The sequence below is a fragment of the Pundamilia nyererei genome, unplaced genomic scaffold (assembly GCF_000239375.1).
Source record: "Pundamilia nyererei isolate P.nyererei 1_Seehausen unplaced genomic scaffold, PunNye1.0 scaffold00071, whole genome shotgun sequence".
Lineage (NCBI taxonomy): Eukaryota > Metazoa > Chordata > Actinopteri > Cichliformes > Cichlidae > Pundamilia > Pundamilia nyererei.
The window spans coordinates 1,120,893-1,143,819 of NW_005187472.1; the positions used below are offsets into that span (position 1 = coordinate 1,120,893).

Sequence of the window (22,927 nt, forward strand, 5' to 3'; positions counted from 1 at the left end):
CACACACACACACACACACACACACACACACACACACACACACACACACACACACACACGTGTGCATGCGCTCATGTCAGTGGAAATAGGTTGATACCCACTTGATACCCAAGTAGTTTCATGGGCTACATAAATGTGTCATGATGACTTGATTTGGAGTGTCCTGTTTTACAAGTGAACTTTTCAGTAGAGACTTAGGGGTATAATACAGAATAACAACTACCAGAAGTCTAATCACTTATTCTAATTGGTATGTACTATGTGTAGTAACTATGGCAACAGCCTTGAGTATTGATACAGTGAGTTGACTTAACTGCTGCTACTGTATACATCCAATATAAGCCTCCAAATGCTGTAAATCTGCAGCGGGCCATATCGGAAACACTATAACAGTGGTTACCATAACGTCTTTCTCTCTGCATGTGCCCCAAAAATCTACCGAACTCGTTAGCGGCTCAGTAGTAGAAAACCGATGTTTTTGTGACCAGGAGCCACCAGATTTGTTTCCACCAGCACCCTGACAGAGTGTCATTCCCTTGGCAAGTTGCCTCTGGCCAGTCAAGGAGACCTTGCAGTACTTGGCTTGTATACACCCACTGAGCTCCATTACAGAGCCCCGTATTCACTAAAGCTGAGATGGAGATCTCTATAAGGTACCGAGATACAGACAGCGTCTTTGTGCAGCTTCTTTTCCAGCTGTAAAATCTGATTTTGTTATCAGGGCGTGCCTATTCATGCGTTATGAGTGAGGAACTTTCATAGATAGTGGAAGAGGAATTGTTTGAGAAGGTACCGTTTTTCCTCTTTACTCTCCTGAAGCGTGTTTAGCTGTCGGTAAATGGTGTTACAGGATGTCGGTCGTGATTTTTGTTGGCATTACATTCTTGAAGATTGGATTCCTGTTACGGATCACATGAAAATGTTGCTAATTCAGTTGGCATTGGGCTACTGAGTTGGCTGGATGAGAGAGGGGAAAAAGCGAGCATGTAAGCTCATGTGTATAAATACACACGTGTTTTCAGCCTTTTTTTTGTTGTTTTGCTTTCAGTTGCATAGGCCAGAAAAAGCCTGCAGGACTTCCTTACTCAGTGAGGCAGATTTTTCCAGTGATGACTAAAATTTTCTGTTTAGGGCACCCTACTTCCTCTTCATTAGACTTGTGGCTGAGTTTGGATCTACAATATAATGTGTCAGTGTGTGTGTGTGTGTGTGTTTGTGCACGTGTTTGTGCTTGTTTGCAGCGGCACTTCAATCTTGGCTTATGCAGAAACAACTCAGCAGGTTACATCTGCCGTGTATAGAGATCTATTTATTTTATATGAGACCATCATGTTTGCGGTTTTGGGGATCATAAAAAAACAAGTTAACCACCAGTTCATCTGCTGATATACCAGTATTTCTCAGGTGACACATTTAATGCAATTGGCTTGAGAAAGTGCAAGGCAGACCCTCGTGATTTCATCGTTTTTTCCACAGCGCATGCCACAGACCCGGCTCATTTCCTGAAGCTGGTAGAATAGGTGGACACGAGCCAGTGTTTAATTTTACTGCAGCTGCTTTGGCTATACCCACAGAACCTCTTGATGTCCAGCATCTCTGATAGTTCCTCACACTTTTTTCTTCTTCGTAATGTCTTGATGAATCCCATGTGTTTATATTTTGAAGATTAACAATTACAGAAATAAATGTGCAAATTGCTGTGGCTCTAAAAATACTTGGGTAACAGAAAATTGAAGGTTTGTGGAAAATGTAGGCATCTTTAATAGTTGTATTTTGCTTAATGTGATTCTAATGATGCTTTTTCATACTTTTGTTTTTAGAAGTCATTCATACCCAAGGACCCCTGGATGGCAGCCTCTATGCCAAAGTACGCAAAAAAGAATCTGTTGACGGAGTAGTCACATCGAACGGCCTTCCACCCTCTGCTATTGAACATGCTTTACCTGCGGTTGACCATGCCTTGTCTGTGAGCAGCGACTCAGGAAACTCTACTGCCTCTATCAAAACCGACCGAACTGATGAAGCAACAGCAGCCCCTCCGGCTTCCACAGTGAACCAGACACACATTCCTGTGGGTGAGGAGTTACCCTCGGTCCATCAACACGCTCCACCTGCCCAACAGTCTATCAGTCCGCAAGAGAAAAAGGAGCTAGAGCAGCTACTGAGTGGCTTGGAGGGGCCCATGCACAGACAGGCCTTCCTATCAGCTCCGGCATCCGCTGTTGGAGCGATGCTTCACCTGGTGCCCGCACAGGTCCATGTTAATGGACATGGTAACATTGACCGTGAGACCGACATTCTAGATGATGAGCTTCCTACCAGTCAAGAGGGCAACAGTGTTGACAGCCTTGGGACGTTCTCTTCCACAGATGGGCGGGCTACACCAGCTGATCTCTACTATCAGTCTGAGTCCATTATCAATGGTCAGGACCACGTGCCATATCTGGAGCGCAACGTCCCAGAAAAGCCTCTGGAAACCGTCCAACCACAGCTTGGCATATCTGGCAAGTCTGTCACGTTGCCCCACAGTGATTCTACCCCATTCTCTGGTAGTTACATGCCTACTCAGAATGGCAGTCTGTACCGCTCTCAGTCTTTTGGTGCAGAGTTAAAGTCAATGCCACAAGCTCCCACTCGCACCACTAGTAGCAGGGATGCCGTCCAGCGCGGTCTCAATGTTTGGCAGCGGTTCGGAGTGCCAGAAGAGCCAGTAACTGAAGGCCTCACTTTTAGTCCGCCTCCCACTGTTGCAACCATGCCCAGCCACCACAGCCTGCCACAGTTCCCTCATCGCCACAGCGCTTCGCAACAAGAGATTGAGCAATCAATTGAAACTCTTAATCTCCTTATGTTGGACCTGGAGCCAGGCCATTCGCTGGTGACAAAGTCCCAAAGTGCTCCATTGCGCGAAAACTCTGCTGTAGTGACCACACAGCCATCCTTTTCTCAGAACCAAACCAGGCCCTCCTACCTGCCTGATTCCACCATTCACACCCATTTTTCAGGCCCCATGTCCAGCCACTCATCACCGCCTGTGAAGCCTAGTACATCAGAACCTGCACCTGTCCAACGATCTCCGAGTTACACCTCTGGAACAGCTTCAACAAGTACTTCCTCACAAGCCTCCCCCACTGTAAGTTGCCAGATCAAGACAGTCAGCACTTACCCACCAACAACGCTGCCCCAGTCTGCAGAGGCCTCTGAACCCCAGAAAAGCCCTAGTGCATCTTCAGCATCACCCCAGCCAAGAGACAGTGAGCCTGATGAGGTCTTTAACATTGAAGGTCTGGTGGCCCAAAGAGTGGCTGGTAAGATCACACAGTTTATTTTATGCTGACCCTTATATATGTATAGATTTTAAAACTTATGATAATGCTGCAGGTTGTATCTTCAAAGGTATTTGCTGTATATTATCTGACAGCTTTCTGTATTCTTTCTGGCATGTTAAAAAAAACCCCGTTAAAATCCATTTTTACTACAGATTGATGTATGGGCACTGAACTTGACCTACAGTACATTCAACTATGTGTGTCAATAATACTTACTTTCTATTTTTGTTCAGCCACGATAACCACGAAGTAGTCAATTTGATATGACATTCAACAAAAATGTCATATCAAAATTGCTTGAAGTGGCACAGTCTGTGGAAGTTTATACTCAAATACTTCAAAATAGCAAACTGTTGATGTCTTTGAAAGTAAAAAATAAGATGAGCTTTCTGTCTAAAAAGCGTTACTTTATTTTCTACTATTTGTCATAAAGCTCTTTAACTAGTTTTATATACAGCTGACAGATACCGTTTCTAAAATGTAGAGTCTGTTTTACTAAAGAGTTCAGCAGCTGACATTGTCTCTTTCTACAAAATTGTCCAAATTTCTACCATGAGGACTGGCACAGAACTGACTAGGCCAAACTCTCTTACTACAGCCCCCTGTTACAGTCATGTGAAAAGTTTTTACAGGACACTTTACAGTCCTAAATAAATGCCCCCTTACTGCTTCTATAGGAAATTAGGGGGTAGAACATCACTGCATGTCGTGATTTTACAAAAGTTGCATCTAAACAAACAACAAGACTTCTAGCACAATGTCCTTTGGACGGATGTTTGGCCATGATGCACGGCAGCATGTCGAGCAAAAACCAACAAAAGCTTCATACCATTTATGAAGCACAGTGGCGGATGACTTTGGCTTGTTTTGCACCCACAGAACCTTTGGAATCATGATTGAACTCCTGTAGTGAGACCTTAAGAGGGCTGTGCAAGAATGAATTCCTGTAAACGTCAATGAACTAAAGCAGGCCAAAATTCCTCCACAATGAAGTGTGAGACTAATGAACTCACACAGTAAATAATTACTTAAACCTATTGCTGCTAAAGGTGGGTCTAGATATTACTTAATCGCGGGCTGTAGTTAGTTTTTTACAGGACATCAAGGAGTCTGATGGAAACTCATTCACATGACCGTCACTGTACATTTAGTTCATAATTGGCAGCAAATGTAGAATAATGTAGTGATGATTAGAGTTGATGCCATCATCTGTGCACTGTATACACATCTCTCTTGGAAAACACTGTTCAGCCCTTATCTCATTTCCTGCATGTCACATCATCAGTCCCCGTCACTCAGGCTCAAACAGGAAGGGTTCTCTCCAGTCCACCAGGTTGACTATCCCTAGATAAGCTTGGGAGACATCCTGCAGATCGGCAAGAAATTGAACAAAGTCAACATGACGAAGTGCGATAGCCATGACCTCAGATAGCGAACATGAGGCTTTCCAGAATCAACAATACTTCATTCTGCTGCCATTTGAATGTAGAACACTTTTTACATTAAGGAGCACAAAATGGTAGTTTTTGTTCTTGTAACATCAGGAATTAAAAAATACCTTTTACTTTCTTTAAAACAGAAATATACTTATGTAATTTGTTTGGGGACTGTGAAGGCAACATTGTGTTACCTCTGGGTTTTTTTAATGTGTGTGTGTGTGTGATTCACTCTTGTTTTCAGGAAAAAGCATCTTTTATACAAACAGAAAATGTCTGTTATCTCCTCGTTCTGCTGTTCTTATCAGACCCCTCATCCCCCATCTCCTTTTTTCAGTTTCCTCATCATTCTTCTTTCTTTCATGATTCATCTGTTTACCCCAGAGTACTCGGCTCGTGTCCAAAGTGTCATCCCCAGCATGACCTCTTCTCAGTCTGAGCACCGCCGTTCTCACTCCCTCTCGGGTTGGTTCTCCCATCCTGTCTGAAGGAACACTTCAAAAAAAGGAAAAAGAAAGAAAGGAGATCCCCTCTTCTTCTTCTTCTTTTGCAAGTGTTGCTTCAAACCGAGTCTGTATCTGCTTTGCCTTTGACTGATGTGGGCTTTGGTTTGCATTTTTAACCATTTTTCTTGTTTAATACTAGACTGCCCCCATCTGCTCATTTTGTCTTTTTATTCCACTTCCTCCCTTTTATACGTTTCTCTGTCATCATCAGGTTTGAGGTGCATCATCATCAAACTAACCACTGATTCCTTTCTTTGTACACGCTCACACTTCATCTATGTTTGTTCTGAGCTGCTGAGCTGTTTTCTTCTTCAAGGTTAGGGAATCGCCCCAACTGTGGTGTAAAAAGAAGGGGAAAAACCCCCTCAATTGGATAATGTTAAAGTTTCACAAGAACGACACAGGGGAAGCACAAAGGAGGCTCTGTCCCTTGCCAGGAGAGTGCATGTCACAAGATCCGTTTTGCCAAACTTGGGAAACAATACCGAGGCCAGGATACACTGGGCTCATTCAAGGCTGAGTTTTTTCTCTTGTGCTACTTTCAAGATTTACAAAGCCAGACAAAAGACACCGAATGTAAAAGAGGGACCACAGTCCTAGTTGGAAACATCACTAAAGTGCTATATGTCCCCTGAGAACTAGTGACCACAATGCAGACAGGATTGTTCTGTGTAAGGGGTCAGTCTGGCCTCTCCACCACAGACAGTAATATCCTTTGCAGTGATGCAACACTACATCACAGTTAAATGTTAAAATGATCTAGGATAGAACTGGAATAATCTCTGAGATCATATTTACAGCCATGACATTTATATACAACAAACTCCCAGAACTATTCACGCAAATGTCATGCAAAAGTGCAGATCATTAAGACGGCTCAGTTCTCTTATTGATCTGAACACTTTCCCAGTAATACAGTCTGCTCAGTCTGGCCTTAAATGCCCTTTCTTAGTTGCAGAGGTGCACATATGGAAACGGCGTTTTTCACTTTAAAAGAAAAGAAAAAGCACGCCACAGGATCACAGATCAAGTTTGTTTTTCGAATCAATGCCATGATATAGTTGGACTTTCAAAAGCTCAGAAATAGGAGATGAGAGAAAAAAAAAATCAGTTCAAGGGATTACCAGCAGCCCCAGCTGGAAACTATTAGCTGTCGCTAAGGCAACGGCATGGTGTTTGACAGTGCTCCGCTGTAGAGCAGTGTATCATGGGTACATCTGGTTGTCAGTTTCCAGCCTCGGTGTGATGGTGTGTTTCTGTTCTGGGGGTGTAGACTGCATACTTTTAAAGCTGTCTGGATGAAGATTTTGGCCAGTGCTGAAATATCTGAGGCATTCCACCTACGCCGGCACCGATTTCTGCCTTTTAAAATTGATGAATGACTTATATACATAAATTAATAACAGGCATTTGGAAAGTTCTATTCAGTTTTGGTGATAACTCACAGGAAATTCTTTTTAACATCTCAGGTTTTGGTAAAAGCAGTGCCTGATAACTTTAATCCCAACTGTCTGACTGCTACATCTCCAACTTTTCTCCTAAGATATTTGGCCAAATCTTTTTTGTCTCACTTCAAAGTGGAGCCGAGTGAAGGGAATATCAATATTTTTATTTTTCCACAACAGTCAGGCTTTCAAGATGTCCACAAAATCATCTGCCAGTGTTAGGATGAGAGAAGCGCTCGGTCACACCAGCGTTTCCCACAGAATCTGCAGCAGGGTGGTGCACGCTTTCTTATAACAATTAAGGAATTCTATATGCTGTATATATATATATACACACAGTCATTATTTTCTGTTGCAGCTTTTTGAGTGGACAGAGTCCAACTCCACCGTCTTGAATGACAGCTGGTAGTTTTTGTTTTGCGTTGCAGTCTCTGTGAACCTGTTGTACACCTGCTGCAGGTTCTGGGTTCTGGTTAGCTCACACCCGATTTCCAGAGCAGAAGATGATCTGCCAGCAGCTGCAGTGTAAAATGGTCCAGAAAAGGATGGCTCCAGTGGCTGATAGAACATGTACATAGGCTGCGAATAGTTGGGGCTCGCTGGTTAGTGCTGACTTTAAAAACGTAGCAAAAAAAAAAAAAGGGAGTAAACTTTATCTCCCTGTAAGGATATTCCGTCTGTACAAGGCATCTTTTCATTTAGGTCTGAATTAGAGGCATAAATAAACATAAAGGTAGAAGCAGGGGAAGAGTTGGTGACAAAATTTGAAACAAGATACTTGTTAAAAAGTGTAAACAGGCGCCTGAGAACAAGCACCATCACAGCATTTATAATCCGCCCACTACCCTCTTTGTTTCTTAATGTTTTTTTCCTTCTTTTCACTTCCTCCCATTAACCTCCATCTAGTTTCAAAGCACTGGGCACCCAGTGCTAATCTTTGGAACTGGCTTTTTCTGCTTTGGCCAGCATTTCAGGTATTGCTACCTCAATCCTTTGAGTCAGTGCTGAATATTAGCATACAAAAAGCCTCTTTACTCCAATCCTGTTTGTTTTATGCTGCTAGCTTTTCTCTCTGCCTCTCAGTTCAAATGAGATTAGGAAAAATCAGCTTATTGGCTGCTCTGAAGTTCAGCCAAAACATTCAGTTTGCACCAGCACATCAAAGAGTTTGTAACAGAACATTTTGTCCTAGTATTAAAGAATTGTTGCATAGAAGACGGGAGTATCATTCTGTGTGCCACATTTCCAACATTTTGTGGGTTTCTTCTGAATAACGCTGTTGACCTTCCGGCTTCTTCTTCTTCTGATGAGCAGCTAATCCGTTCTTAACTTTTTTTTTTGTATGTGCATGTTAAATTTGAAAGGACCACGGGCTCCTGGCGATGCTTTGCCTGGTTTGATTGTCTGCAAAACACACACAGTGGCCTGTGCATTGAGCACTAGCGATAGCTGACAACCATTAACATTCGGTGGCGTTGATGGAAGTGATGGAGTGAAGGCGGATAAAAGAGAAGCAGCAAGCTTTTGCCAAGTTGTAACACTCACTTGCTTTTCTTAGGCGTCCAGGCCCGTGTGTCATCCTTGGATGAGCCCACAGCTGCTCCCCGCCGTCGCATCACCAGCGAAGGCCAGAACCAGAACGGACCAGATGACAGTACGTCTCCTGATGTCCCACTTCGCTCTCCTATTCGGTGTGTTTCACCAGAGTTTGTCAACGCCATAGCGATGAACCCCGGTGGACGGCCAAAGGAGGTAGAAAACGCACATTTTAGAACTGCTTTTCACATTTTCTCTGCACCAGCGATGGCAGTTTCTTTTTTTCTTCTCATCTCATCTCTTTTCCTACTCCAGAAAAATATGCACAGCTATCGAGAGGCCTTTGAGGAGATGGAAGCAGGTCACATCAGTCCTACACCCACAGTTGGTGGTGAGGTGTTTCCCCAAACCCCTGCCTTCCCCGTCTCACCGCAAACCCCTTACTTCAACCTATGTAAGTCCCCCCTCCGGCTGACAGAGGGCACTGTGGAGCTCAGGTGTAATTACCTTTTCAAGATTTATATCCTGGAATTTAACAAATTATTATTTTTAGCCTTTTTTAATCCAGCACTGAACCTGCATTCTTTCTGATGGCCAGCAGATGGCGACTCTCCTGGTCGCAAAATGAACATATAGAATTCTGTGAGAGGATAACCCAACTTGACACTCGATCTATGACCTCAGTTAACACTGGATTGTTTATCTTCCCCACCAACTGTTTCAAATCAAATTCAGTAGGACACGAGGTTTGTTTAGCAAAGTATGCTCTCCAGTTACAGTAAAAAAGATAATAAAACAGGATAAGCTTTATTAGTGTTGACAAATGAGTTTGTAACTTGGACAAAAGAGTTTTTGACAAGAACTATGTAGACAAACCAGCATATAAGTTTGAAAGCATATCCACATACATCCATCTACCCCCTCTTAGTCTCTCACACACCCAACAAAAAAGGTCATGCATTACATAACAGTGTCTTAGCCAGCTCTGCCAATTACCTCATCCAGTTCTCTTGCGTATCTCCTCTTTGGGCACTCCCATAAAAATTAGTTATAAAACGCAGACACTGTATTTTTAACACTTATTTTGTGGCCGAAGATATTTCCTCCCACTTAAACTAGGAACACTGCTCAGGAACACGTCTCAGTCATACGGAGCTGCACATTTTTTTCACAAAGCAAACCTAAATGTTTGCGAAACAGGGAGAAAAAAAAATAGTTGGACTGGGTTTAAAAACATGAAGATGGGCCAGAAAACTTTTTTTCCTCCAGCTGTGCACAAACTGGTGTTAACTGGTTACCAGTTAACTAAGAACAGTTTTGCAAGTCCTTTGCAAAACCTGTTGAAAGCGCATGGTTGGCTAAATGATGAGCGCACGTGACATCGGATTTATTTCCCACCAAGCTGTCTTCTGAGTAGTGTGTCTTCAAATCACCTGTCCCTCCCTCGCTCTAAAGACACACACACACCAAAACCACTGATTAAAGGTGACACATCAGGGTCTCAAGTACAAAGAATTGATTAGGATTCTTTGGTAAGTGGAGGATGCACGGCTCTACCGGAGTTCCACTGTCCCACAACGTCAGCCATAACGACCCCCTCGCCCCCATTACCCGCCATGTACTACAATCCTGCACCGCTTTGGCATGAGAACCACACGAGAGCAGCACTTACAGTTAAAACTCTACAGATTAGGACATGCAGACTCAAACACACACACACAGCACAGCCATTATCATGAACTTTTACACTCTCTAGAGCTGCTGCTCTCAGTGTATATTGTTGTCAATTGTGTTTGGGGTCATGTTGCTGCCTTATTTCACTGCATTGCCTCCCTTCCCCTGTCAGTCTTACCCAGCTAGAGTGTCTTGATCTGATAATTCTGTTATCTTGATTTTATTTTAATTTGGGCTGGAGGGGAAAAAAGAGAAGTGGGCATTGCAAAAAAAAAAACAGATGTAAGATAGGTAATGTTTTGGAAAGACTCAACAGGAGTATTACATATTTGTTGTTAGAGTCACACAGGTCTAATGGCTAAAGCCTCAGAAGTAACATATTCCTCTTCTTATCTTTCCCTCCAGTGTCAGTACAGCAGAGACTGTCTAAGCTCGTGTTTTACCCCGTTACTGGTCACATGCATGTTTTGCCCCTCCATCAGAGCATGAGGCATGGGCACCTTCTAAACACTGCACTCGTGTGTGCTAATTGATGGAAATGCAATACTGTGTCTTGACAGCTTTTCACCTGTTAATTTAACATTAATAGGTTTAAACATTAAGTTAATTAGATTGCCTCATAATTTTCTAAAACCAGTGATGAGTTAGTGTTAAACTGTGTGAGCAGGTAGCAGCTGTCAAGAGGTCTGTAATGTACCATGGTGCGCGGTGATAAATGTCTGGTATCTCTTCAGGTCGCTCCCCTCCTGGTCTTGCCAAGACTCCACTGTCAGCCCTGGGTTTGAAGCCCCACAACCCAGCAGAAATCCTCCTCAATCAAACAGGCTCAGGTTGGTTGCAACAGTTTCAGATTCTGGTGATGCAAACACCTTTGGTTATCGATAAATGAGAGTCAAGTTGCCACTCCTTTCTAATGACGTATATAAATACAACTGAAGATCATTTTATAAGCATACATTTTAGTTCAGATGAGCTGAGAAACAGAAATAAAAGGAGTTTGGTTAAAAATGACAAGACAACATTTAACTGCTGCTAATATTTCTTTCCCTAAAGACACCAAACACTAAAGTTTCCAACCCCCTTGATACGTCTTGGGTTTTTTTTGTTTCTTTTACAACATTTTGTTCTTTGGTTTATCCCAATGATGCTTCACAGATGATGAAAGCAGTGAGAGTGAGGAAGGTAAGAGCTCCAGTATAATGCCACATATCATCATTCACTTTAACCCTCTCCACCCCATTTTTCTCAACATATTTAGTCTTTTTCCGTCCACGTGTCACATTCGGCAAAGCCATTCCCGTTTTTAGTTGCCATCAGAGTTAAGTAATAGTGTATGCTGCTTTTCGGAGTGGTCTTAAGTACCACTTTAGGCTATTATTTGCATTTTATCACCCTTATGGACAATAATGAGGCACCCCACCCTGGAAAATCAGAAACCCAGTATAGAGCTTTTATTTATTTAGGCGTGTCTTTCATATACAGCACCAAGAAGCTATGTGGAGTCTGTCGCCAAGTCAGCAGCGGCAGGACGAGAGCCATGCACATCACATAGAAGCCTTACTCCGCTGGGAGATGCTACAACCAAGCAGAGAAGTCAAAGTCCCACCACCACTCACACACTGAACCCACCTTTGTCCAGCAGCAGTCCCATACAGAGCTCACCGGGGTAAGATGGGCCTGTCTTATAGTCATGTTTAGCCTTCTCCTTGAGTACTTGTACTCCTCCGTGAGAAGCTATACTGCATTATTACGCACGCTTATTTAGTTCTCTTGCTTCTCTTTCAGCGATCACCCTGTAGCAGAGAGCAGTGTTAGCACTCCGTCCCAACCCACTACTGATTCCGGGTTCCGCTCCCAGCCTACAGAGAGTGCCTACCCCACTCCTACTCCATCATATCAAGCCTTGAATACCCCCACTTCATCCTACCTGGATTCTAGCTCTCCAACCTCCTCCTACCTTGGCACTGCAACACCCACACCACCTTACCTGGGTCCCAGCACCTTGTTAGGAAGCTACCCGCTCAGTTCAGAACCAGTTCAGACCACACTCGGCCATGGAAGCCCCAGTAAACAGATCCAGACCAACATCATTGGCTCTACTAACAACCCCGTCCTCCAGCAGCGCCCCAGTAGTAATCAGGAAGTTCCCGCCATGAGCCAGCAGACATCACCAGCTAATGGCTTTGAAGTGGGCGTGTCGGGTCTCAGTGGCAGTCCCGTCCTCGGTCATTGTCCATCTCAGGGAGCGCAGAGCAGTCCAGTCCTCAACAGGCAGGCTGCTATGGGGCCAGGGTCCCAACAGAGCCCAGTCCTCAGCAGACAGCCGTCCCTCGGTCAGCCTATTCAGAGCAGCCCTGTGCTCAGCCGACAGCCATCGATCACACAGGCTCAAGGAAGTCCGGTGTTGGGCCGTCACCCCTCCATTTCTCAGATGTCCCAGAGAAGCCCCAGTTTAGACCGTCACCCCATGCACAGTGGTTACACGACACCAGATGAACGACACGGGAACCTGTCACGACAGAGCAGTTCTTCGGGCTACCAGGGACCACCAACTCCCTCATTCCCCATCTCACCTGCAGGCTACCAAGATGGAGGGATGATGGGGATGGGTTTAGGGTTCAGGCAGGGCAGTCCAGCCCCTGGATTTCAGCCCCAGCTTCCAGAGAAGAGGCGCATGTCAAGCGGCGATAGACCAAACGGAGCGCTGTCCTATGGCACGATGAACGGGAAGATGATGCCCACAATGAGTGGAGGAGGCAATCCCAGCTACTTCCACACACTTTCTGACTTTTCAAGGTTCACTATGACTGGTAAGTACATACAATTTATGGATTCTTAAGGGGTTCATTCCATAAACTGTATATAGAAGTGCGATGGAAAAGTTTCCAGACTCTGACCAGAAAAATGAAAATTACAAACCGGATTTAAACTGATCAACTGTCAACTGTGCAAAATTAGGATCCGAGGTAATATGTCAGTAAACTATGGATTTGCTTGCTTGATCTTGCTGGCAAGCTAGCCAGCTAACTCTAGAATTAAACAATTAGTACAGTTTGGCACCACTATGGTGAAGTCAGGGTTTCAAAAACAGCAGTCCACAAATCAGCATTGATGTTTTGTTTTTTTTAAATGAGTTTCGAGTGTTTGGGGTGACATCCGTTTTATATCTTGGCCGATCCAGTTCACAGTCAAGGCAAAGAGGATATATTTTTGTGATTTCCTGTTACATCTTTGGATTTTTGTTGCAGATGGAAGCCCCGACAGCAGGCTGAACGTCAAGTTTGTTCAAGACACGTCCAAGTTCTGGTACAAACCTGACATTTCCAGAGAGCAAGGTAGGAAGTCAAAAGACCTCATTTATTATATTAATCAAATATAGATCCATCCAAGTGGGTGGATTTATGTCATACTTTTAAACATTTAGACAAACATTAAGGAACAGAAGCAGCTGTCATCATTAGCAGCGTAACATATCAGCTGTGTTGTGAGCAGTACTTTTGCAAACGTTATTGTGGTGAACATACAGAGCATATTATAGAAATGACTTGGGCTGCATGGTTTAATTGAGTATTACTCTGAATCCTTTGAGTTGCACTAAAAGGAGTCTTTGTTGAAACTCAAGTCATTGTTCTGAATGTCAGTGATGTAAGTCACTGGACCCGGCAACGTCATCTCTTTTGATAAATGCACGTACACATGTGCACAATACTGACGATGCATGCAGCAGCATACACAAAACATTTCTGTCCTCGTGTGTTTTAGCTGTGAGGTCAGCAGCTAGTGACTGGCCTGTAATGGATTATATCATGTTAAACATAAGCATATGCTCAACTGCGATGACATCAGACACACGGAGAGTTTATACTTAGTGCAGTGCACTCCCAGAAAGAAAGCCACACCATATGCAGAGAATTAGGGAACATCTGCATGTGTTGCTCATCTCATCCATCTTCCTTGCTTAAACTGTCACATGTGGACAGGCCTGGGCATTGAACTAAACAGTGAAGTTAAAGCTCTAAAGCTCCTCTCTGTGAACAATGGAGTGTCTAAAGCAAAGTGTCATGTTAGAAGTTGTAGTTCTAATAAAGTGCAGACCAACGGCAGTTTTTTTTTTTTAAACAAAGGGTCAGGACTCATTTCATCCTACTCTTACTCATGCTTCACTTTTGAGTTCATGCCACCTTCTTCCTTGGCTTACCTTCATTCTTTAATGACTTTTCCGACCTCCAAATTCCATCACCTAAATTTAGCTGGTGGAATAATAAAGAGGTTTTTCATTGTGGACAAATTGTCCAGTTTTTCTTTCCCTCAAATGCATTTCTTTTTGTTAAGTACTTATTGTAACAAATAAAGCTTCTAACCATAATTGTGTAACATGTGGTTTGTATACTGTAGTATGCAGTTTCTCCATGTTTTAACAACAACCTGCCAGGGGCCTGCACATCGACAATGTAATCTAATACTGAGCTTTGTTACAACTTATGGACATAACACAGAGGAAAGTGCATGTAATAGATAAATAACAAGACTAATGCCAGGTTCACTTAGTTCTGTATGACATTTAGGACTTTAAGATGGTCACCGTGTGGTATGAGGTGACTGTAGGCTCAAAGATTCTTGCCGACTTTGGCCAGGATACATACATTTCTACATAAACACAGAGCAGATCTGGCTTTGCTGCCTTTTGCCCCTATTTGATATAATCAGGAAGGAGGTGCCAGAGAATTACAACTAAAGACAAGAATTTAAACAAACACTAGATCATACTAAGAGGACAGATCTGGACTGCTTGTCCTTTGGCCGATGTATCACTTCATGCATTACACTGTACCCAAGACTACTAGCTTTTTCTCTCTTATCCATTATAGCCTAAATCTTTGGATTGGTGCTGCTTTACATCTTTGTTGTGTCATCTGAACCCAGCAAAAGTAAAGAGCGACTGTTATTTCATCTGTGAGGCCATAATGAGGCACAGGCGAGTCGTTCTGTGGGCTGCTAGCAACAGCATGCTATCAGAAACGGACGGCCGAGGAGTTTTTACATTCGAGTTTTGGTTGTTGAGAAAGGCACAAATGAAATGTGGCTTGTTGATGATGTCAGATTAACAGTCAATAGATGTTAAGATAACCTTTATTAGTCCCACACATGGGAAATTTGTTTAAAGATTTGTTAAAAGATCCTAATTTATCTTGAGGTGAGTGTTGGAACATCAATCCATCTAAGTCGGTCCATAAACCGACTCAGCAGTAGCATGTAGGTTATTGTATCACCTCCCAGATTCCTGATGTTCTAAAGTAACTCAATGTTCTCTGTATTCCAGCCATCAGCCTGCTGAAGGACAGGGAGCCCGGAGCCTTTGTTATCCGGGACAGTCACTCCTTCAAAGGAGCTTATGGCCTAGCCATGAAGGTGGCGTCTCCTCCACCCACTGTGCATCCGAACAAGAAAGGTAGGGGGAGGACGGTGGGCAGTACATCAAAGCAGTTACAAATGTGCCAAATATTCAGTACACACACTACTTCTGTGTTTAGTGCAGCCCTTCTTGTTTTGTTGAAGGCAGCATGAATGTTAGTACCTTAATACCAAAGATATGAGGCGATGTCTGAATGTGATTCAGCTGGTGCATTACCCGCCTGGACTCACGCACTGCTTGGCTCTTTTGTTGCAGGTGACATCACCAATGAACTGGTGAGGCATTTCCTGATCGAGAGCAGCCCTAAAGGAGTGAAGCTGAAAGGTTGCCCCAACGAGCCTTACTTTGGTTAGTGGAAGCACTCTTGCTGCTGTCTTTCATTTCTAAAACATACACTAACAGCTTAGCAGTGACATAACGAGTCTGTAGGAAATGTCAAGCACGAGCGCTTTCTCTCTTTTGTGTGTCAGTTGAAAATTTGAGCCCCTTTCCAAGTTTGAAAACGTCTAATCCTGCTGTAATTATAGTATTGAGTGACGTGATCTCTCTCGTGTTCTCCCTACTAATTACACTACACGGCTGTGTGTGCGTGCGCGTCTGCATGCACTAAAGGGGCAGACCAACTTCTGTGAACTTTTGCCTTCGCGCTCCTCGTTTCTTCTCTTCCACTCTTGTCTTCAGCTTGTAACTCACTTTATCGCTCTTATTCTTTAGTGGAGTTTTTGCTTGTATTTCTTTAATTTCAACTAACACAAAAGCACAAAACTTGTTTTTCCTGTCATCTTTTTTTTTTTTTTTAATTTACTTCAGTATGACATTACAGCCAACAATGAACAATTAAACCAGAGTCCTTTGAATCCCTCTTTCAGAGCTCGTGAAGTTTATCCATAATCCTCCACCATTTAAAAGTAACATTAATACCTCCAATTAAAAGATTCAGCTGTCATTGTGTAAGAAGTCAGGCGTACTACAGATTTAGTTAACGAGGGATCCATTATGATTAATTTAAAATCTAAATGTGTATTCTTCGACACTAATAGAGTAGTTTTCAGTAATCCTTGGCCATGATGCAGCCCCTCAGTTCATACACTCCCTAAAAGAAGCCTTTTAACTCCCTTCACCTCCCTTTAAGTTAGCTTTCATCAGATTGCCTGCCCAATGGAAACAGAAGGTTTGAAAAGCAGCTAAACAGGGCTTATCTATTGTAGAAAACCTACAAGAAAAAGTCACTATAAGAGTCAAAAGCTCATGCTTCAGACTGGTCAAAATGCTCAGGGGGGGATTACCTGCACATACCTCTTTATTTATAATTTTAATATGGGTCACCATAATAAAAACCTAATGTCAGCAATCTTGTTAAACAATTAACCAGCTACAGGTCATCTATACCACGTGTCAAGATGGTCGTTATAACTGAAGAAAGCAACACTCCCAAACTGGAACCAGCTCCCAGTTTGGATTCAGGAGACAGATTCTCTCTCTACTTTTAAGATTAGGCTTAAAATGTTCCTTTTGATAAAGCATAGAGTTAGGGCTGGATCAGATGACGTTGAACCCTCCCTTAGTCACGCTGCAATAGGCTTAGGCTGCTGGGGGGCTTCCCATGATGCACTGCAGTGTTTCTTCACCTCTCTGCATTAAATCATTAGTTCTTATTGATCTCTGCCTCTCTTCCACCTGTCTTCCCCCCATCACTTTTCAACCCAGTTCTGAGGTTTCTTCCTGTTAAAAGGGAGTTTTTCTCTTCCCACTGTCAACAAGTGTTTCCTCTAAGGGGGTCATTTGATTGTTGGGGTTTTTGTTCCATTGTTGTAGTTCTTTACCTTGCAATATAAAGCACCCTGGGCTGACTGTTGTTGTGATTTGGCACTCTAAGAAGAAAACTACCAAGCGGCAGAATTGATCCAGTTATATGAGAAAAAAAAAATCCACAAACTTTCTCATGGCAACTCAAAACTCCCTTTAAGTAAAGCTGAACATTTATAAAAACTTGTTTCTCTTTGACAGGTTGCCTGTCTGCATTGGTCTACCAACATGCTATAACACCACTGGCCCTCCCATGCAAACTAGTCATCCCCACCACAGGTATGTGCAATAAGTGTTCTGTGTAACATGTATTCCATTTAAAAGTGTTTCTGTCTTACTCTTAAGCAAATCTTTACAGTTAAAAAATAAATATTTTAAAAAAAAACTGAAAATCTGACCCTTGATGGAGTCCTCATCCCAAAACGGTAAACTTTAAACTTTCTCTCCTGTAAATCAGAGCTCACTGAGGAAGTACCAGAGGTCACAACAGCAAACCCGATGGCTGAAAGGCTGAAACAAGGAGCAGGTAAAACCTCCTCCTCAGTATTAAAAGTCATTAGGCTATTTAAGTTTAACATTCCAAGACAGTCAGCCAAGTTTTGAGGTTCTTGGACATAATTGTCAGCGTCATTAGTGTGTTTTGTCACTCATTCTGACAACGTGACGTTCTTGTTGTCCCAGTGCTGAGGGCCCCTGCTGACTCCCATGGTAAACCCAGTGCACTTTCATTTGGAAACCTACAACTGGAATGTGCATCGTGTCTGTGTGTTGTCTGTCCGTGTATGCTCCACAAATGAAGACGAATAAATAACAGTCCTGTGTGACAGATTTCCCCAGAACATGTCTTTTAACACTAGCGTCCAGCTTGCGCTCCATAACAGACAGAATGTTTTATGTGGAATGATCTGTTTGGTTTCTAAAACCCCAGCCTTGTTGCAGAAAGCATGCACTCTAATGAGGACAATGTCAACATTATTGCATGAACAGATTGTTCACGATTGGGTTTGACACCATTTATCCAGCTGGGATGTCTGCTCTCTTTACAGCATGCAATGTTCTCTACATCAACTCAGTGGAGATGGAATCACTGACAGGGCCTCAGGCTGTCGCTAAGGCCATATCTGAGACACTGGCTGCTGCTTCTCCACCTACTGCCACCATTGTGCACTTCAAGGTGTCCTCACAAGGCATCACACTCACTGACAACCAGAGGAAGTAAGTCTAAACCACACCTGTCCCATCTTAAACATGAGGTGTTTGATGTCTCACAAGTGTAGACGTTGCATGTCATATGTTGTCGCAGACATATTTTTGACGAGCCTTTGACATCTCAGCGTATTTTAAGATATAAACATGTCTTTAAAGGGCTGGAATTAATGAATATGAGCAACTGAACACAATCACAAAACAATAGAGAAAATTAAAGTATTAGAATTTTTATACACTATATTATTAACTATTTCACAGCTTTCCCTATTATTACATCTGCATATCATCATTACATTTGGGTGCTGAGCTTTGGAAGGGTGTTAGAGAACAGTGAAGCAGACGTACTGGCCTGTTGTAGAAAGATAGAGCTAAGCCAGAAGACCAAGGTTTTGACTACCCAGTGGCTCTATGTCCCAGTCATCAATGATGGTCACGAGCTCTGGGTAGTGACAGAAAGAATGACACTGCTGATACAAGCGACCAAAATGAGTTTCCTTTGTTGAGTGGCTGTGCTCACCCTTAGAGATACTGTGAGGAGCACAGTGTCAAAAGTGTGTCAAAAGGGGCTAGCTGAGGTGATCTGAGCGTCTTAACAAGATGTATCCTGGATACCTCCCTTTTGAGGTTTTTAGGGCACACCCAGCTGGGACAGGAGCCCACAGTAGAATTTGTTGGAACGATTATATATCTCAACATTCCCTGGGAGGAGATGGAAAAAGATCTTGGGGAGAAAGGAAGTCTTACTCTCCTTTAGCCTGTGGCCATACCAAAAGCACTTTAGATAAGCAGAAGAAAAAGGGTGGACATGTGCATCATATGTTTCAGCTTTTATTTATGTAGTGGTAGTTCACAGCAGCAGTTTTCTCAAAGCAACCCTAAACTCCAACTTTGTGATCAAGCACTTGGTGACGGCAGAGAAGAAGAACTCATTTTTAACAGGAAGAGTGATTTTAAGCATTCAAGTTCACTACTCGAATGCTTGAAAACATGAACTTTGAGCATTATCATAGAAGCTCAGCTTCCACAAGTTTTACATTAATGTTTTTAAATGCACGGCTGTCAGGAAAAGCATGCTAGCATTGACAAAGAGAGATAGCTTACTGGTACTGATGGAATGAACAATTTAGAACCGGTCTGATGTGTAGTGATACACGAGAAAAAGTAGAGCCCTTGCATAACTGGCACAGTCTGAGTTTAACCTCCTAAGACCCGAACTCTTCCACGACATGCATTTTTTATTTCTCTTTGATATTTGGGCTGATTGGGGCCTGATGAATGTAAAAACAAAGAATTACCAGATTTTTTTTTAACCTTATTTTGTTTTTAAGAAAAATAAGAGCCACATATGAGGATATTCGTTTAAAATTTTGATAGAACAGTAGCAGTATAATGTCCTCGTAAGTGGATATCAGAACCTTGTAGAGCAAAATTGAGTATTTTAGTCTAAATAACCCAAAATGTGATGTCCACATATGTGGACGCCAGGTCCTAGGAGGTTAAAGTTCATATTGACCAAATCAGTCTAAATCAGTCTAAATCATCAATGGTTGCTCTGTTTAAAAGCTGTATAAAAGTATATGACATGCAACTCCACAGAATGGACATTTCAATTTTTAAGTTTTGTGTCATTTACATCTTTTTTAGGCTTTTCTTCCGACGCCATTACCCAACCAACACTGTCACGTTCTGTGATATAGACCCTCAGGACAGAAAGTGAGTACAGAGAGCCATTAAAATACTTAGAACAATATTAGCGACTTGTTTTCAGTTCCTCAAGTGTGTTTAAAGCCCGTGATTTCAGCTAGTCCAAGTAGCACATTGGTTTTGTTTAGTTAAGACCTTAAACAAAATACTTTTAAATCATTTCAGATGGAACAAGCCTGAGGGAGGAACAGCCAAGTAAGTAAACTTTCCTTTCAGTCAACATTTGATACTTGAAAACACTCTTTTTAAGAGACTGACCGATGCTGATATTTAGTTGCTGTCAGACGCACCCATAACAGTTGCTTCGTGTAGTAATTTGAGTCCTTACTAAGATGATATGGCGTTGAAGTTTGAAAAGAAACAGTTTGTTTTACTCTTCCAACCTGCTGATTATTCGTTCACACTCTGCTTGTGTTTGTAGTCTTTCAAACACATTGCAAACAGAGAAGTTACACAGTGCCCTCTGGTGGATTGTGTAACATCAACACAATGGTCGGTGTTACTTCCATCTCTTCCTTCCTTTTTAAACTTTGATTAGTTGGCTGTTACAACCACGTAACGATATATCATCAAAGATACTATCCGCTGTTATGTCAGTGAGGCTCTAATGTGAACTACTTAAAAGGTAATTTTTGTAATAACGCTCTGGTAACTGGTAAAAACCTCACCTCCATGGGAAGCAGGAACAAACATTTTCAGTTTCACTTAGTACTTTGTACTAAGGGTACTATTGGTATTATAATGAAGTACATCCTGGCAATAGTTCAGGTAATGTATTTTCAAAAACGACTTCCTGTCGATGGCTTCAGTTCGGAAGAGATTAAACTAAATAAACAAAACCAAACACACATTTACAAAAATACCTTCAAGTGTCTGTAAATCTGCTTTAAGTCGTTGATGAATGAAAATGGCAGCCCTAATGACGAAATCTCCAATATTGATGTTTCAGGCTGTTCGGGTTTGTGGCGCGTAAGCAGGGAAGCACAACAGACAACGTCAGCCACCTCTTCGCCGAGCTGGACCCTGACCAACCTGCCAGCGCCATCGTCAACTTCGTCTCGAAGATGATCACCTCGCAGAAACGATGAGCGCTGTCAGCAAAAACCCCTCACGCTTTTTTTCAAAATAACTTTGGTTATTTTCCTTCCTTTTCTTTTAAACCTCACAGACGCTCTCGGCTTTCAGTTTTACGTATCGCTTCATTTTTCCTGCTCTTTCACATTTAAGCCAACGCGTGTGTAGTTGTGAAAGAATGAGTGCGCGTGTGTGTTGAGAGTGTGTTCGTGTGTGCGCGGCTTGCATGCGTTTGCTTATAATCTTGGATGGACTCCAGAATGGACCAGAGGAAGTGCAGGATGAGGCGTGGCTGTGTGTGACAATGGGCAAGGGAGGCGACTTTAACCTCCCGGGCAGGGTTAACTCATGAACAGGAAGAGGGAATGACATTGTGTGCAAATGTTATTTTTTTAGCAACTGTTTCTTTTTTTGTTTTTTAAAAAAAAAAGAAGAAGTCAAGTAGTGTGATGTAAAAGGTGGATTGTGAATCTATCAGGCTTTTTTGACTGGTCAACCAAAGATTTTAAAAAAGCAGTCAGGGCGGGTATAGCGTGCCACTGACTATGAGGGTCGGAAGTATTCTTTTGTAAAACAAATATGGCTGCTTAAACAAAAAATACTGTTTCTTTCTGTATGTACTGATACTGTAGGTCAATTCTGCACCGTTGCCATCTTGCAAAAAAAGAAAAAAAAAGATTTTTTGCAGCTGGTAAGGGATGTGTAAATACTCTAGATTGCTTTTTTTGAGTAGGACTGTTCTAGATAACATTTGGTGCCTGACTTTCTTAACTAAATGCAGAGCTTTTAAAGAAAAAAAGAAGAACCTAAAACATATCCACGCCGTCTTAATATATGCAAATAGCCAAAATACCACAGGTCCTTCCCTGTTCGTAGTGTAGCTAAAGATGCGACTGATGTGCAGCTTGAGCCTGAAGAGATCAGCTGAACCTTGCATTCAGTGAGACCACAGAAAAAATATTATAGAACAGGCCACTGAATCACTGCATCCACAAGGCATTGATCGTATCAGAGAAGCGTGGAGGAGGAGGGTTTGCTTCCCGTCTGCCACCATCCTCTGTTCACCCTGTTCATGATTGAAGGGCCGAGGGCAGTTTTTTTGAGGACGATCTTTATTTTAAAGAAAAAAGATTTAGTCCTCCAAATCTGCTCTGCACTTTTCTCTGCTCAAAGTTTCCATCGATGAAAGAAGCTCTCACCCTACCCAAAAGTAAGCTATACATATAAATATACATATATAGATATAAATATATATATATATAAACTTCCAAACAGTGACTTAAGATATTTATTTTTGTTGCTTTGTTGCTCTATATTATCTTGTATACATGTATTATAAAGTATACATCAAGATTACTGAAAGCAAGAAGAAAAGATTGCTTTTATTTTGGCTAAAGTCAAGTGCATTGACGCATATAAAGGTGTAAAGTGTGTGCATTTTAAAAGGGGTATCACTGTTGTTTTTAAATGTTTTTTTCACAGCATTATTTTCTTTTGTTAACATTCTTGTTGTTTTCTTGGGGGAAATATTTTGTATGAAAAATGGTTGTTACTAAAGTCCAAATTGGAGTTATCCTAAAGTGATGCCAACGCCGCTGTTTTATTAACTTAAAACCTGCCGAGAAAATACGTTGTCCAAGTTTAGAGCACTTAAAATGTTAAAGTATTATCCGTGTTTTTGTTGTCAACCGAGTGGAGGGGAGCTGTTGACAGACCTGTGTCATGTCCCTGCGTGTATTCAGGCAGACTATCGGGGGTCCTTACTTTCACACTGCCTCACAGTAGGTCTGAGGCT

At 42.3% G+C, this 22,927-nt stretch overlaps 1 protein-coding gene across 15 annotated transcripts in view; it reads left to right on the forward strand.

The window, feature by feature from the left end:
* Window positions 1–22,397, forward strand: part of tns1b (tensin 1b) — a 185,866-nt gene extending 163,469 nt beyond the window's left edge. For 9 of the 15 annotated variants that reach the window (XM_013911754.1, XM_013911757.1, XM_013911756.1 and 6 more), the window contains 17 exons: window positions 1,821–3,308; window positions 5,150–5,230; window positions 8,275–8,468; window positions 8,568–8,706; window positions 10,661–10,756; window positions 11,409–11,592; window positions 11,712–12,736; window positions 13,175–13,261; window positions 15,247–15,375; window positions 15,595–15,687; window positions 17,347–17,424; window positions 17,603–17,671; window positions 17,827–17,853; window positions 18,192–18,360; window positions 19,999–20,067; window positions 20,224–20,253; window positions 21,008–22,397. In XM_013911754.1, the coding sequence (XP_013767208.1) occupies window positions 1,821–3,308; window positions 5,150–5,230; window positions 8,275–8,468; window positions 8,568–8,706; window positions 10,661–10,756; window positions 11,409–11,592; window positions 11,712–12,736; window positions 13,175–13,261; window positions 15,247–15,375; window positions 15,595–15,687; window positions 17,347–17,424; window positions 17,603–17,671; window positions 17,827–17,853; window positions 18,192–18,360; window positions 19,999–20,067; window positions 20,224–20,253; window positions 21,008–21,146 (4,097 nt within the window). In that variant the 3' untranslated portion in view covers window positions 21,147–22,397. The remainder of the gene's footprint in view (window positions 1–1,820; window positions 3,309–5,149; window positions 5,231–8,274; window positions 8,469–8,567; window positions 8,707–10,660; window positions 10,757–11,408; window positions 11,593–11,711; window positions 12,737–13,174; window positions 13,262–15,246; window positions 15,376–15,594; window positions 15,688–17,346; window positions 17,425–17,602; window positions 17,672–17,826; window positions 17,854–18,191; window positions 18,361–19,998; window positions 20,068–20,223; window positions 20,254–21,007) is intronic. The other 6 variants (XM_013911760.1, XM_013911767.1, XM_005736849.2 and 3 more) reach the window with 5 other exon arrangements.
* The last annotated feature ends 530 nt before the right edge of the window (window positions 22,398–22,927 follow it).